A 15,282-nucleotide genomic window follows, 5' to 3' on the forward strand; every position below is an offset into this window, starting at 1 on the left:
AGTTTTTAACAACCTGTGTTGCCAATTGAACGATGCTTCTTTCAGGCATAAGTTTTTGGTCCTACTACTTACAATGCAGGCTTTCTTTATTTGAATCCAAGTGAAAAATGAAGTGGCTCTTGGTTGAGGATAAATGGAAGGAAATCTGAGCATTATCCGGTTTCAGAACATGCCTGTCAATCTGTAGGTACTTGAAAGCTTGTTGTTTTCTGAGCTGAGAATCATATGTAGATGTGCTGTGATCTTGAGGTGCAAATAACTGAGTGTGTGTATTCTTGATCCTTCCTAAATGCTGGATCACACAATGCATAAAATGTGTGAACCCTTTTTTGCCTTTTGTATCTGTTTTGTGTTGGATTTAACATCACATACATGACTTGGCTGAACTCAACTGAAGACAGACATGGGCTGAGCTCTTATGATCCATTGGGCATGGAAATTTAACTTTCAGGGGAAGAAACTGACGTACTTTGGGTACTTTGGCCTGAGGGACCATGTAATCTGCTTTAAAACAAAGAGAATGGTAGGGAAGAATATGACCTTGGCATGTGGTTTCTTTCCATTTTCCTTGTTGACAGCCTTCTTTTTCATATTAACACCTTTAGCCTCCACGTAAAACCTAGAGGAAGAAGAAGTATTTCCTAATGTGTCAGAGTTCTTCCTCTCACTACGTGTTGGTAATTTTTCCTAAATATAATGACTTTGTATTTGTATTTTAATTACATGAGGTTTTCTTGCTTCTTTTGCTTGTAGGTATTTTGGACGCCTTCACTATTTGCCTTCTGTTTTCTAGTCAAACCTGATTCATGAAATGGAACTGAAGCTGAAAACTCATCTACTTCTTTGTCTGTGAATTGGAGACACGACTGGGATGGTCTTAAGCGCATACAACTAGACTCCAACTGCAGCTATGAGTTCAGACGAGAAGGGCATATCCCCTGCTCATAAAACATCCACTCCAACCCACAGAAGTGCCTCTTCTTCAACACCCTCCCATAGGGACAGTCGGCAGGTAAGAGAATATGGTCCAAAGTGCACTTTGTTATCTTATTCAAATACAGTACCATTAGGATATGGTGGGCTTGCTGATTAATCCTGAAATTTTGTTGTGAAGATTTTTATTCCACAGGAAGGCTCACTGTTTCCTGTAGATCTACGTGATGATGCCATGAAGATCCTGTTCTTGTTTCTCTGTTATTTAGGATCCTTTTTGAGAGTGTAGACCACAGGCAGGGTGGCTAGGAGAAGCCCTGCTTTCCTCCTCTCTGGGCACCTGAAGAGGGGGAACTGCTTCAGAACTTAAATGCTCTGCTGTCTATTCGTGGAGGTGGAAAGGGATGTGAGCCTGCCAAAGGCCTTCTTCCTACAAGTCTGTCACTGGCCTGTCCTGCACAAACTTCTGTTTGGGTTTCGTGGAATCTGGTTAACAGTCAGATTCAGGAATTAGGATACAAATAAAATTGTAGCATTGGGGAATTAAGAGCAGTGAGAGCTCAGGTAATGCTTAGAGCCAATAGAGAAAATGAATTCTTATTTAATTATCCCATTGAGCCAATTCTGTACATTGTTTTTGTTTACGGAGGTACTTTGTTGCCACGTCAGTGGCTGTTCTATGTGCCAAAGTTGTGGGGGAATCGGCCATATGGATTTTCTTCATTTCCCAAACAGGCAGCTGTTTTGCCCAGCGCATGTCTCAGTATTGCTCTTTGCCGTTATGACATTATCTTGTGATAGGATTTTTTGTTGTGTAACTGGAAATTCACAGTAAACAGGTTTAGTTAACTGTTTATAAAAATTTCCCTTGTGAAGGATATTCATTGAGTAAATTATTCTTGCAGGAGTTTTCCTCCCTATTCTGTGTGTTCAAGGTATATTGTCTAGTTTGTAGCACTATGAACATGAGTTCATTCATGGTCCATAGCATAGACTTGGGTCTTGAGATAGCCAATCCAGGTGTGAATTCATTCTTCTAGATGGTGGGGAAGCACTGTTGAGGGAGTGGGGTCCCTTAGGGAACTTTCAGTCTGTCTACCTTCCCAGCACCCCCTCCTCCCATTTCTAGCAAGAGATTCATGGGGAATCTGTAAGAATCAGAGATTCCTTACATGTGTATCTTTCATAGATTCTAAGGCAGATATTTCTGCTGCAGATATTTTTGACACTGGTGCCCCGCGTTATAGAGTTCAAACAGGACATCTACGTTCTGTTCATGAGAAGCAGTTATAGCATTAACTAAATCTGTGATTACACCCAATTATACATTTACTGCACTGCATTCGTATAGTAAAAGAAAGCAAAAGTACCATGAATGAAAGTACATTTATATTAAATAGCAACTACATGTTGAGATGCTTTCTAAGTTTGCAATTCCAGTTTATCCTTTACCTGCCTCTCTGTCCTTTCTTGTTATGGCTTCTCCATTTTTTCCTTGCCCTGGGCATTTCAACCAAGAGACATTTTAAGCAGTGTGGCCTTCCTGGCTGCTGCGGGAAGGACGGGATCGACCCAGGTCACCCTGGAGAATTGTGGCAAATGGAAAAGACTGATGAGGGCTGCGGAAACATCTGTCATGCATTGTTGATCTGCCTGTTGCACCTGAGCTCCAGGGCCGCCGTGCAAAACAACAGGGAAAAACTGAGACCCGAGGCTGCAGAGGGAGTCTAAAGGAAGAATCTGGGACTCCTGGCTGGCTTGTGAATGATAAGTTTTATGATGGGAATAAAGTAGCGTGACTGTAAATTGATAATGAATTTTAGAAAAGTAAGAGACAATGTTCAAATGGTTGTTGTCTTTAAGGAGAGTTTAGTTTTTGTTCATCTCAGTGCAAATTCTCCCCAAAATACTTTCTTCTCTGCTTCCTTCCTGTCTCCTGTTTTGTGTCTTGTTCATCTCTCTCAGGGGAGAGAATAAAGAACAATTGTAGTTCTGTTTTTTCTTCCTTATCTCAGTCACTTACTAACATCCAGGTTTTTATGGAAATCGGAAATTCGAGTGATCCTGTGATGTAATATGAGGCACTGGTTTTTATATGCACCTCTTTTTGTGTGTGGCTGTTTTCATAGTGAAGGGACATAGAGGAGGTGTGATAAATTAGTCTTCATTAAATGTTACCATTCTCCTGGTTTAACTGACATCTATGCAAATGAAGGCCATCATTCATGCAAATGGATCGTATAGGACATGATCTAGCACATAGCTGAGAATTCAGCGATGCCTTAATGCACATTGCCTGTCATTCCCAAGTTCTGGTTCTAGATCACTAATTAATTGATTGGGCATTTCTACCTTTATTTACCACTGCATCTTAAATTAATACATATAAGCCCGTTTGCTGTCAGGATAATCATTCTCTTGTGGGCCCAGGGTCAAAGCCATTCCTTTCTCCTTTGATTCTCCCACATTCAGTAGGTGAACAAATTTTATTGATTATTTCATCCTTTATAATGTGATCATTTCTTTCTATTTGCACTGTCCACTCGCTAGCCCAGACCCTCATCACCTCCACCCAACATCCTGGAGAGTACTCTGGCCTCGCTGTCTCCCTTATGGCCTGAGGTTGAATTTCCTTAACATGGCAGATTTATGCTCACAACCCTTTAAAGACTCTTGTTTACCAACATAGTTAAGGTCGGATTTCCTTACTTGGTATCCCATGACCGCCAAGATCTGATCCAGCCTCAGCGTCCCATTGTCCTCCTACTCTGTACAGTCTCATGTGTGCACCATTCCTAAAACTGCCTTATCTCTGTCTCTGCCCTTGTCTTTCCTGCACGGAATATTCCCACTACACTTATCTTGACCTGATACCTCCCTGTGCTTCAAGGACTGGCCCACGTGAACTTCCACTGACCACGTGACCTCATGTTGCCCTCTCCCTTCTCTGAACTTTTATAGAACTTTTTGACAATATTTGATATTTTCATATTGTTTATCTTTTTGTGTACAGATCTCCTAAACTGTGTTGCAAACTCTTTTAAGCAAAAGACACACTCTAATTCTTCAGAGACAAGCCTTGCACCTCAAATATTTTAATATATCCTACAAAATATTTTTAAAGGCTGCAGTGGTATTAGTCTTGTCTTCGTACTACAGATTTGCCATTCCAGATTTATTTGTCCTCTCCCTTCTTCCTTCCTCAGAGATAAGTAAAACAAAGAACATCTGCCAAGTGCATAGTAGTAATTGGCTATCCTTCCTGTGGCAAAATTATGTAGCACAACAGGTGAAGGAGGGAGAGGAGCTAGGAAATGAAGTGATTCGTTGCCCCTGTGATTTCACTGAGTGTTTCTTCATCAACACAAGAGGGTCAAGACTCCACTTAGTATTTAACAAGTTGGAAGACGTTAGTAAATGCTCCATTTACATTTCATTCCAGACTGATATTTGATGTTAGAACATCTAACAAAATTAACTGTATGTGTGTGTGCAAGAGAGACAGAGAGGGAGAGACAAAAACAGAGAGAGAGATCAATAATGATTCATAAGCTGCAAGAAATATATGCCCTAAAATTTTCAAAAAGGATATAAAGGAGTTGCTTAGGACATCTAGGTTTTACATAGAAACCAGCATTTCCCAGTGTATGCCAAAGAATGCTTTCCCCTTGATGTTGCATGAAAAAGAGAATTTTATTGTCAAAGAAGTTAGAGAAATGCTAAACATGGTCTCTTTTTGCAATATGCGTTAATAAATTAATGTATATTAATATACATCAGGCAGCTAATGTAACGAGTGAGTTACAACTTTAACTGAATACTTCTAGAATATAGTAGGTTGTGGAACTTTTTTTTATTTTCCGAAGATTTAGTTGTTATTCCAGATTCTTCTTTCTGTTAAGAAATTGGAAAATCTAGGAATACTGAGCCCAGATTGCAAATGGCAACACTAAACTGGGCTCAGGAGTAGCTTCCCCTTTAGATGGGGCATATACCCTCTGATCAGCCACAGTCCCCTACCTCTCCTTATTGTATTTCAATACGTATGTTTCCTGCCTGGCCCCAGAAGGCATTTGAATTGCCAGCCCTGATCCTGGATATCAAGTCAACCACAGTGCTATTGAAGTTACCAAGGGTGATCTCCACTTGGACGTTAAGAAGGCATCTCGGGGTGCCTGGGTGGCTTAGTTGGTTAAGCACCCAACTTCGGCTCAGGTCATGATCTCACAGTTCGTGGGTTCGTGCCCCACGTTGGGCTCTGGGCTTATGGCTCAGAGCCTGGAGCAGGCTTCGGATTCTGTGTCTCCCTCTCTCTCTGCCCCTCCCCCGCTCATTCTCTCTCTCTCCCTCTCTCTCTCTCTCTCTCTCTCAAAAATAAACATTTAAAAAAAATTTAAAAAAAGAAGACATCTCACACTTAACATGTCCAAAACTGAATTCCTAATTTCCCTCTCCAATCTGCCCCTTCCCAGTCTTCCTTATCTCAGTAAGCAGCAACTCTGTCCTTCCTTTTGGTACAGCCAGAAACCTCACCAGGAGTCATCCTTCTTGTTTTTTTCTCACACCTGCTTCCAAACCCTCAGTGAATCCTGTCGGTTCTACCTTCAGATGTACCTGGGTTCTGACCACTGCTTACCACCTCCTCCCTCTCCACTCTGGTCTGAGCTATCATCATTTCTCACCTGGATGATGGCCATAGTCTTCCAGCTGGTTTCCCTGCTTCTACTGTTGCCTGACGTACAGGTCATATTTTTACAGAGTAGTCAGAGTGATCCTTTCAAAACCTAAGTCAGAGCAAGCCACTCCACTGCTCCAAACCCTTCATTGGTCCCCATCTGTTTCTAAATAATACTTAAATTGCTGACCATTGCCTACAGGGTCATTCATTATCTGGTTCTGCCTACCTCTCTGATCCCGTTTCCTGCCTTGTTCTCCTTCACTTAGATCTCTCTAGCATTTTTCCTCAGTTGTGCTCCCACCTCGAGGCCTTTATGTTTTGGACCCTCTTAGCCTCACTTGCTTTTCATTCCAGGCATCCCCAGGTTTGCTCATACATTTGACTCATTTCCAAATGTAGCCTTTTTGCATAGCCTTCTCTGACCTACCCTGCATATCTTCATCACTCATTGTCTATGTACCTCATTTTATTTGTCTCTAAAGCATTAACCACGACCTGACAGGTTACATATTTATCTGTTCATATCTGTATCCCCTTCCTCTCTTGATTGTCACTGACCTGTAAGCTCCCTGAAAACTGGGATTTTATTTCATTCAATAATGTACCCCTAGCACCTCCCACAATACCTCACATATGGTATAGCTCAGAATATATTTGAATGAATAAATGAATGAGGGATTGGCATGGAGAGGCAGATTGGGAACCAGGCTCCAGAGGTCTTGAGAACTATGAAGGAATAGTCATGAGGTTGGGAGGTGACAAAGAAAGTAGTGTAGTGGGGAGCTCCTTGTCTCCCAAGAAGAGTAGATCTTGAGAGTGGAAGAGGGATGGTCCAAAGGTGGCAGGGGGGAGCTAAGAACACAGACTTTTCTGCTTGCTGCTGATGGTGATTATATGGTGGAATAAATGACTTGAGGCTTATGAAGGAAATGGCATCAGACAAAAGCAAAGCATTGGCAGTGTCCTGCACACATATTAAAAATATTGTTGGGGGTGGGAGGTAACATTTTATTTTATTTTATTTATTTTTTATTTGAGTATAGTTGACACACAATGTTAAATTAGTTTCAGGTGTACAACACAATGATTCGACAACTTCGTAAATTATGCTATGTTCACCAGAAATGTAGCTACCATCTGTCCCCATACATTGCTATTAAAATCATTGACTGTATTCCCTATGCTAGGCCTTTTGTCCCTGTGACTTACTTATTCCACAACTGGAAGCCCGTGCCTCCCGCTGGCCTTTGCCCATTTTACCCAATGTCCCACCCCACTCTTCTCTGGCAGCCATCAGTTTGTTCTCTGTACTTATAATCTCTGATTCTGATTTTTGTTTGTTAATTCAGTTGGGGTCTTGAGTTTTTTTGTTTGTTTCTTATGGGTTTTTTTTTTTTTTTAGATTCCACTTATGAGTGAAATCATATGGTATTGGTCTTTCTCTGTCTGGTTTATTTCACTTAGCACAGTACCCTCTAGATTCATCCATGTTGTCTCAAATGGCACAGCCTCATGCTTTTTACGGCTGAGTAATATTCCATTGTGTATGTATGTAGGTATGTGTGTCTGTGTATGTATACCGCATCTTCCATATCCATTTGTCTATAGATGGACACGGGTTGTTTCCATGCCTTGGCTATGTAAATAATGCTGCATTAAACATAGAGGTGCATATATCTTTTCAAATTATTGTTTTCAATAACTTTTTAAATTTTGTTTTTAAGTTTATTTATTCTAAGCGGGGGGGAGGGGGGGGCAGAAAGAGGGAGAAAGAGAATCCCAAGCAGGCTCCGTGCTACCAGGGAAGAGCACAACCTGGGGCTCCATCTCACAAACCATGAGATCATGACCTGAGCCAAAACCAGGAGTTGGACACTTAACCAACTGAGCCACCCAGACACCTCCAATAACTTTTTTTTTAAAAACAGGAGTTACTATTGCCCAGTCATATTACTTATTTTAAGGTAACATTATATAATAGGCTAAGTTTATGACCAGCTGACTGGATTTTATTTGTTTGTTTGTTTTGATAATTACTCTTACATTTACATATTTTAGAGAATTTTTTTTTACAATATATGAGACTGAGACCACCCTGTTGAGACAGTTTCTGTAGTTCTGGGATTAGGCCCAAGGATCTACATTTTTTTTTTAAATTTTTTTTTTTTCAACATTTATTTATTTTTGGGACAGAGAGAGACAGAGCATGAACGGGGGAGGGTCAGAGAGAGAGGGAGACACAGAATCGGAAACAGGCTCCAGGCTCTGAGCCATCAGCCCAGAGCCTGACGCGGGGCTCGAACTCATGGACCGCGAGATCGTGACCTGGCTGAAGTCGGACACTCAACCGACTGCACCACCCAGGCACCCCAAGGATCTGCATTTTTAAAAGTAAGGCCTCTAGGGTCACCTTAGTGGCTCGGTTGGTTGAGCATCCAACTCTTGATTTCAGCTCAGGTCATGACCCAGGGTCATGGGATCAAGCCCTACATCAGGCTCTGTGCTGGCAACATGGAGCCCGCTTGGGATTCTCTCTCCCTCTCCCTCCGCCCCTCCCCTGCTCTCTCTCTCTCTCTTTCTCTCAAAACATAAAAATAAATAAAGGTGAGGCCTCTGTTTGGAGCCATTGATTATTTTTTATTTGTATCATTAACAGGTCATTTCAGAAAATCAGACACTATTGCTCTAAGAATTTAGGATTTGGAATGCATAATTACCAGATGATAGTGTCTGTTATCAGTGAATTGTTTTAGCTCTACCAGGTTAGATATTGCAAATGCTTAAATGAGTCAGGCTTTTTAATTTAATGGAAAATCAAAGAGGGGCGCCTGGGTGGCGCAGTCGGTTAAGCGTCCGACTTCAGCCAGGTCACGATCTCGCGGTCCGTGAGTTCGAGCCCCGCGTCGGGCTCTGGGCTGATGGCTCAGAGCCTGGAGCCTGTTTCCGATTCTGTGTCTCCCTCTCTCTCTGCCCCTCCCCCGTTCATGCTCTGTCTCTCTCTGTCCCAAAAATAAATAAACGTTGAAAAAAAAAATTAAAAAAAAAAAAATCAAAGAAAAAAAAGCATTAGCCATTCCTTATAATGATTTAAAGTTCGCCGAAGCTCAGAGATCATAAAATAAATAATTTTTAAGGAAAAAATTATATTATGAATAGGTCATAAGAGGCTGGGAGTTAATCTTCTTGCCAGTTTTTATGAAATATATATTTAGTATTGGAGTCGGTCTTAATGAATAGAGAGTGTCAATTACATGGGTGTCTAATGATGTTTCCTACACATCATTAACAACAGTACACCCCCCAGCCAACCATGGCCCCTTCTGTTAATGTCCATGGATGACGAGTGAAAGGTATCCCCAGCAGAGGTTCTGTGGGACTCACGTCACCATGGACTGGCGACATAATCTCCCAGTTCTGGTAGCAGCAGCATATGCTACATGTGCAGCTTTCATTGTAAGTGAAGAAGATGCCTAAAAAACTAGAAAGTGAAAGTGTTCTTCATTAACGTTTATACTTTATGTATGGGTTTTCATAACAACATTTCTCCTTAGACAAACAGGCTGATAAAAACATCCCCTAGCATCTACGTGAACTGAATTGGAATGTGTCTCTCCCAACTGAACCTCTGACACATCTTCTTCAAATAGCTTTATTAAATGAAATAACCAAATCACTGCTTTGAAATATAGTATGTCTACCTGCTGAATATGAAACCTATTTCCATCTTTGAGTTGAAAAAAATAAAATATTACCTCAAACAAAAATATTCTAGTTCTTAGAGGGGAAAAAAAAAAATCAAGGCTTCCTGATTTAATACCAAACCTCCAATTTAGCCTTTTTGGGATTCCATTCATTCCCTGGAACTTAACTTCAAAGACTTAGGACCGAGGTCAATAGGAAAAAAAATAATTTCTTACAAAAACACACTGTGAGAAACTTCTGTGATTTAGATGCATTTTGTAAACTGGGTGTTCTGAAAAGTTTAAATATTAGGCAAAGTTCATGAATAAACAAATAGAACAACACCAGCAACAGCTAGTGTTTCATGTGTTCTCACTGTGGAAGGTTGGGATGGTCATCACCTTTTTTTTTTTTTTTAATTTTTTTTTTAACGTTTATTTATTTTTGAGACAGACAGAGACAGCATGAACGGGGGAGGGGCAGAGAGAGAGGGAGACACAGAATCGGAAGCAGGCTCCAGGCTCTGAGCCATCAGCCCAGAGCCCGATGCGGGGCTCGAACTCACGGACCGCGAGATCATGACCTGAGCTGAAGTCGGACGCTTAACCAACTGAGCCACCCAGGCGCCCCGGTCATCACCTTTTTTAGAGACCTAAACTATGGCATAAAGTGGTGAAATGTCTTCCCCACAGCTAATGAGCAGCCTAAGACAGGGTCTGCTCCCTGGAAGCCTGATTCTGGAGCTCCTAAAGTTCTTGACCACACCACTGTTAGCTCTGTTGCAAGGTTTGACAAGCTGAATGTCCAGGAGAAGGGCCTTCTGTTCACTTCTAAGCAAACTCTGTAAGCAGCATTTGTCAATTATTTTGAGTTATGTTCACCTCCTCATTTTTTCCCTCCTTAGCAACAGTGATTTTTTACATCCTTATTGGCCGAGGAAGCAAGACCAAATGATATATAGACCACTGTATTAATAGTTTTTATCGTGACCTACTGTTCTCAAAGGTGAATCACTCTCTCTGTGCTTTCCTGAATTTTCTGTATTTTCACTACAGCTATTGCCTTTGGAACGAGAAGTTTTGAGCATTTGTTCATTGAGAACTGTGATTAGCCTTTTCCGTGAAATGAAATGAGCATCCCCATAGTTTTCTTGCTGTGCCCACCCTTTGGAGACCACTGTCACCGCTGCTTGATGTTTACAGTGTGTGCCCAGTCCATGTCACAGGTGCTGAAATTGAGATCATTGGAAAGAAATTTGCCACCTGTCATTCAGATGCTCATTATCCACGAGTAATTCAGAATTTGGCATTATTTGAGAATCTGGCCACTGCTTTCCCTGGTGTGTTTGCAGAATCCTTTGATTTTTCTATGACTGTTTTATCAGTGTCTCACTGAAGAAGTGATCTCTTATTACTTGAGCTGGCTGGTTTGGGATAGCATTTTCATAACAACAGATTTGTCTCCAGACTCAAGATTAACACTGCCTGTTCAGTTCTTAGGCATAACACCAAATGGAAAGAGCCACAGTATAATCAGTTAGTGAACCCCAGAGGATCTCATTCGTAGGTCACTGAGGGGGCCTGGGAATCTGTCATATATAGAAGCTTCCCTAGGAGACTGTTATTTACCCAGATTTGGAAAGCATTGCTCTTACAGGATACATTTATAGGTATTTCTGAAGGACTATAAAAACATCGTCTCAAAGGATCATAAATTCTACAAAAACTGCTTTATTTGATTTTCAGTTTTGACAAATAGAAAATTTTACCATCCCTTTGCCCAGTAGCCACTAAAAGTGGCTATGCTCTAAGTAAAATACTGTCACAAAGGTAAAGGCAAGGAAAGCCCCATGCATGTTGTGTACTTTAAAGTTCCAGACTTCTTGACTTCAAATCCTAATTAAGAGGTGATTTTGTGATAGTGATAATAGCCAGTGTTCATGAGGTTTGAGGGAAATGGACATTCTCATGCACTACTGCTTAGCATGTTAAAGGATTCTACTTTTCTGGAGGGAAATTTTATAATGCATATCTAAAGACTTTTCAAAGGTCATCCCATAGGACACGGTAACTCAGCTTCTGAGAAATGTATTCCAAGGAAACACCAAAGATACATGTAAAGATTTTTGTGCAAAGACCTTTATCAAAGTATTTTTATACTATTAAAATATTAGCAACTGCCTAATGTTAAACAAGAAGTTATTTAAATAACCTATTTTGGGACGCTTGGGTGGCTCAATTGGTTGAGTGTCTGACTCTTGGTTTCGTCTAGGGTCACAATGTCACTGTTCATAGATGCGAGCCCCACAGTAGACTGCACTGGCAGTGTGGAGTCTGCTTGGGATTCTGTCTCTCCCTTCTCTTCCCTTCCCCCACTTGTGCTGCCTCTTTCTCTCTCAAAATAAATAAATAAACTTAAAAAAAAAAAACAAACCTATCTTAGGACGCCGAGATTAAGCAGTGGCTCAGTCAGTCGGTTAAGCATCTGACTTCGGCTCAGGTCATGATCTCACGGTTTGTGAGTTTGAGCCCCACATTGGGCTCTGTGCACAGCTCAGAGCCTGGAGACTGCTTCGCTTTCTGTGTCTGCCTCTCCTCTTTCCCTGCTCACACTCTGTCTCTCTCTCTCTCTTTCTCTCCCTCTCTCTCAAAAAAAATAAAATAAAATAAACATTAAAAAAAATAACCTATCTCATAGTCATGCAGTGGAATATTGCACAGCTGCTGAAAATGTTTTTGAAGAATTTTTCATGCTGTGAGAAAAATGTTACATTGTTAATTGAAGAAAACTGGCTATTAAGAATTGGGTGGATATATGAATTGAAAAAAAGCTGAAAGCAAATATACCAAGATATTGAAAGAGGTTATCGCTGGTGTGGTAGTTTTTTTTTTTTTTTAATTTTTTTTTTTCAACGTTTATTTATTTTGGGGACAGAGAGAGACAGAGCATGAACGGGGGAGGGGCAGAGAGAGAGGGAGACACAGAATCGGAAACAGGCTCCAGGCTCCGAGCCATCAGCCCAGAGCCTGACGCGGGGCTCGAACTCACGGACCGCGAGATCGTGACCTGGCTGAAGTCGGACGCTTAACCGACTGCGCCACCCAGGCGCCCCTGGTGTGGTAGTTTTAATTTCTTTTTTCTTTTCTGTTCCCCCCACCACATTTCTGCAATGAATGTTTATTGCTTCTATAGTAAAAAATATATGTCATATTTTGTGAGTCATTTATTTTGTGAGTTACTGTGCATATGTATGTAGGTTAAAATAGTATTTTGAGTAGAGTAAATATAAGTGTCAGCCATTTTAATAATAAAATTGTAAGCCTTAACTCCATAAGATTTACAAATAAATGAATATGTAGGATGTGCTACAGGGGAGACTTGGAACAAATTTTTAAGACCATCTTTGAGGTACTGAGGCAGAAGCTGGGCCAGCTTTTCTCCTCTTAGCGACCTGTATTTATCTCGTGCCAACTTAATTTGTTCTTTCATTCAGCAAAGACTTATGGGTACATATAGGCAAATTATAGATATATCTGCTCTGAGTTCACACGGGTGATCACAGCAAATCAACTCTGTCTTAAGTATACATATGTAAATGTTGAATAGATACATATAGGATTTTTTTTTTTTTTTTTTTTTTTACTTTTATTGCTAACAAAATCACGTGAGTGATTGTCCTACTAAAATCCTTTGTCTGTTCTGGGCCATTTGAATAGCCTTTTAGAAAATTACAAATTACCTTGACTTTAGTGTTCTTTTCCAGTCACACATAAGTGCTCTCCTGCCTTTTATATTAACTCTTCATGTTCCGGAGCCTTTGCTCTTGAAGTGACCTAGTACTTGTCTCCATTATTCACCATTTATTTACAATTGCTGAATGGTCATAGTTGCTGGGGTTTTCGGTGATCTTATTAATGTGTTTGTGAGTATTAGAGTACAGGGGAGTAGCAAACCCGCTCCTAGAAGCAGTAAGTTCTGCTTCTAGTGCTACTTGAAGGCAATCATGGGAATTAAAAAGCTGTTTATTCACATGCCTTTTGCCACTTCATAGTCAAGATTGCTGAAATGCTCTCGGCTATAAATGGGCCACTTGATGGGTCCTGATGGCATTTCTTACAATGCAGTGTTTCCAACAATAGGCCACTTCAATGTGGGGCCAAAGCTGTTGGTTCTTAGGAAGTTTTCATGTTTGTACACACACAGAGTCAAGACTGTGGTGACTGGTACTGCTCCCTTTAGGGTTTTCCAGGTGTGCTGTGTGGAATTTTTCCAGCCACTGTTTCTAAAATTTTCTTTCATTCATTTCAGTGGCGCTTATGTAGAGATTTATTATTAATGCAATTCTTCCATCTTTCAGTGAGAGTAAGACAATTGCTACTATAAAGAAAGTAGTAGGATTACTACATATTCAGTCATGGCCTTATGGCTTTCATGATTTTAATATTTTATGCTATTCCAATAATAATATTTCCTTGAAGGGAGTTATTAAGAAGACAGCGACAAGTCCATATGCCTCTTCTGCTGCGCCATTCTGGGGGGGTGCAGGGTGGGCATTGCCATTCAGGAGGGTGCAGGGTCGGCATCTCCATTCAGGAGGGTGCAGGGTCGGCATCTCCATTCAGGGGGTGCGGGGTCGCATAGCCATTCACAAGGTTCAGGGTCGGCATCACCGTTTGGGGTGGTGTGGGGTCAGCATCCATCTGCTGCTCTTTGTCCTGCTAGCAGGTGTTTAGGGCATCTGTGTCCACTCATTCTGTCAGCTTCCTCAGTAAGTTCTGATGCTCTGTTCGCAAAGTAGTGCCGACTTTGGTTACTAGGTTGACCAGGTAACATGATGATCATGTCAAGTATGGATTCTTCATTTTCACTTAAAAATATATGTTTATTTTGAGAGACAAAGATAGAGAGTGAGCAGAGGAGGGGCAGAGAGAGGGGAGAGAGAGAATCCCAAACAGCCTCTGCACTGTCAGCACAGAGCCCGACCAGGGCTCGATCTCACAAAAGATGAGATCATGACCTGAATCAAAACCAAGGGTTGGATGCTTAACCAACTGAGCCACCCAGGTGTCCCTGGATTCTTTATTTTCAGATGTCACACCCCAGCAGGGTGTTTGGACACATCCTTCTATGGCAATAAAATCGCACAGAATTCCTAAACGTTTATTCTTACAGCATTACCACTGGGATGTTAGCTACCATTTATTAAATGCCCATGGTGTGCAAGGCCCTGGGCAGCACTGTGTATACACTGGGTGCCAGCTCTGTGATTTGCAGTGTCTTCTAAGGTAGATGTTACTATCCCCATTTTATAGATAGAGGACACTGAGGCTGAGAGAGGTTCATGATTTGCCCAAGTCACATGGTAAATAGCAGCATGAGGGTTGGTATGCTCATCTTTGTGACTTCAAAAATTACATTGTTTTCTCTGCATTGGACACTGGATCTCTGAAGGAAAAGCTAGCTGGCTTGCTCTTAGTTCTTGACTTGGAAACACCATAAGGCTGTACCATATTTAAGAGTGCTGCAATCCTGTTCTGTTTTACTCATTTCTGCCTCTCTGCTTCCACAAAAGCCTGTGGTAAGAGGATGGCTTTTGATGTGTTCAGTTAGTCTTGAGGGAATACACTGCTTGAAATTACTATCGTTTCTGCCGTTTACCGTCAGCTTTAATTTCAGTAGAAGGCAGTACTTAAAAGCTCGGATGCAGAGTAAAGTCTCCATTCACATTCCAACTCCAACACTTACTGACTCTGTGTCATTAATTTAACCCCTCTGTGCCTCTCCCTGTTCAATCGGCCATAAAATAAATGTCATAGTCATTACTCAAAGGCTTTTTGTGGAAATGGAATGAAATAATCCATGTAAAACCTGGAGACAGGGATATAGAGAACACCAAATATTAACTGTCTCCACCATCGTTGTCATCAGCACTATCACATGAAGGTTACGAGCATCACTGAAATAGTGTTGCTGTGTTAGAATTCAGTGTC

At 41.2% G+C, this 15,282-nt stretch overlaps 1 protein-coding gene across 18 annotated transcripts in view; it reads left to right on the forward strand.

Annotated features, from left to right (window-relative positions):
- OSBPL6 (oxysterol binding protein like 6) overlaps positions 1-15,282 on the forward strand; it is a 213,549-nt gene that overhangs the window by 120,888 nt on the left and 77,379 nt on the right. For 16 of the 18 annotated variants that reach the window (XM_086718972.1, XM_086718970.1, XM_086718976.1 and 13 more), the window contains one exon: positions 794-1,012. In XM_086718972.1, coding sequence (XP_086575098.1) covers positions 911-1,012 — 102 coding nt within the window. In that variant the 5' untranslated portion in view covers positions 794-910. Of the gene's footprint in view, positions 1-753; positions 1,013-15,282 lie in introns of all 18 variants that reach the window. The other 2 variants (XM_086718971.1, XM_086718973.1) reach the window with 1 other exon arrangement.

Source organism: Puma concolor, chromosome C1 (assembly GCF_028749965.1).
Source record: "Puma concolor isolate L17-30 chromosome C1, mPumCon1.1.hap2, whole genome shotgun sequence".
NCBI lineage: Eukaryota > Metazoa > Chordata > Mammalia > Carnivora > Felidae > Puma > Puma concolor.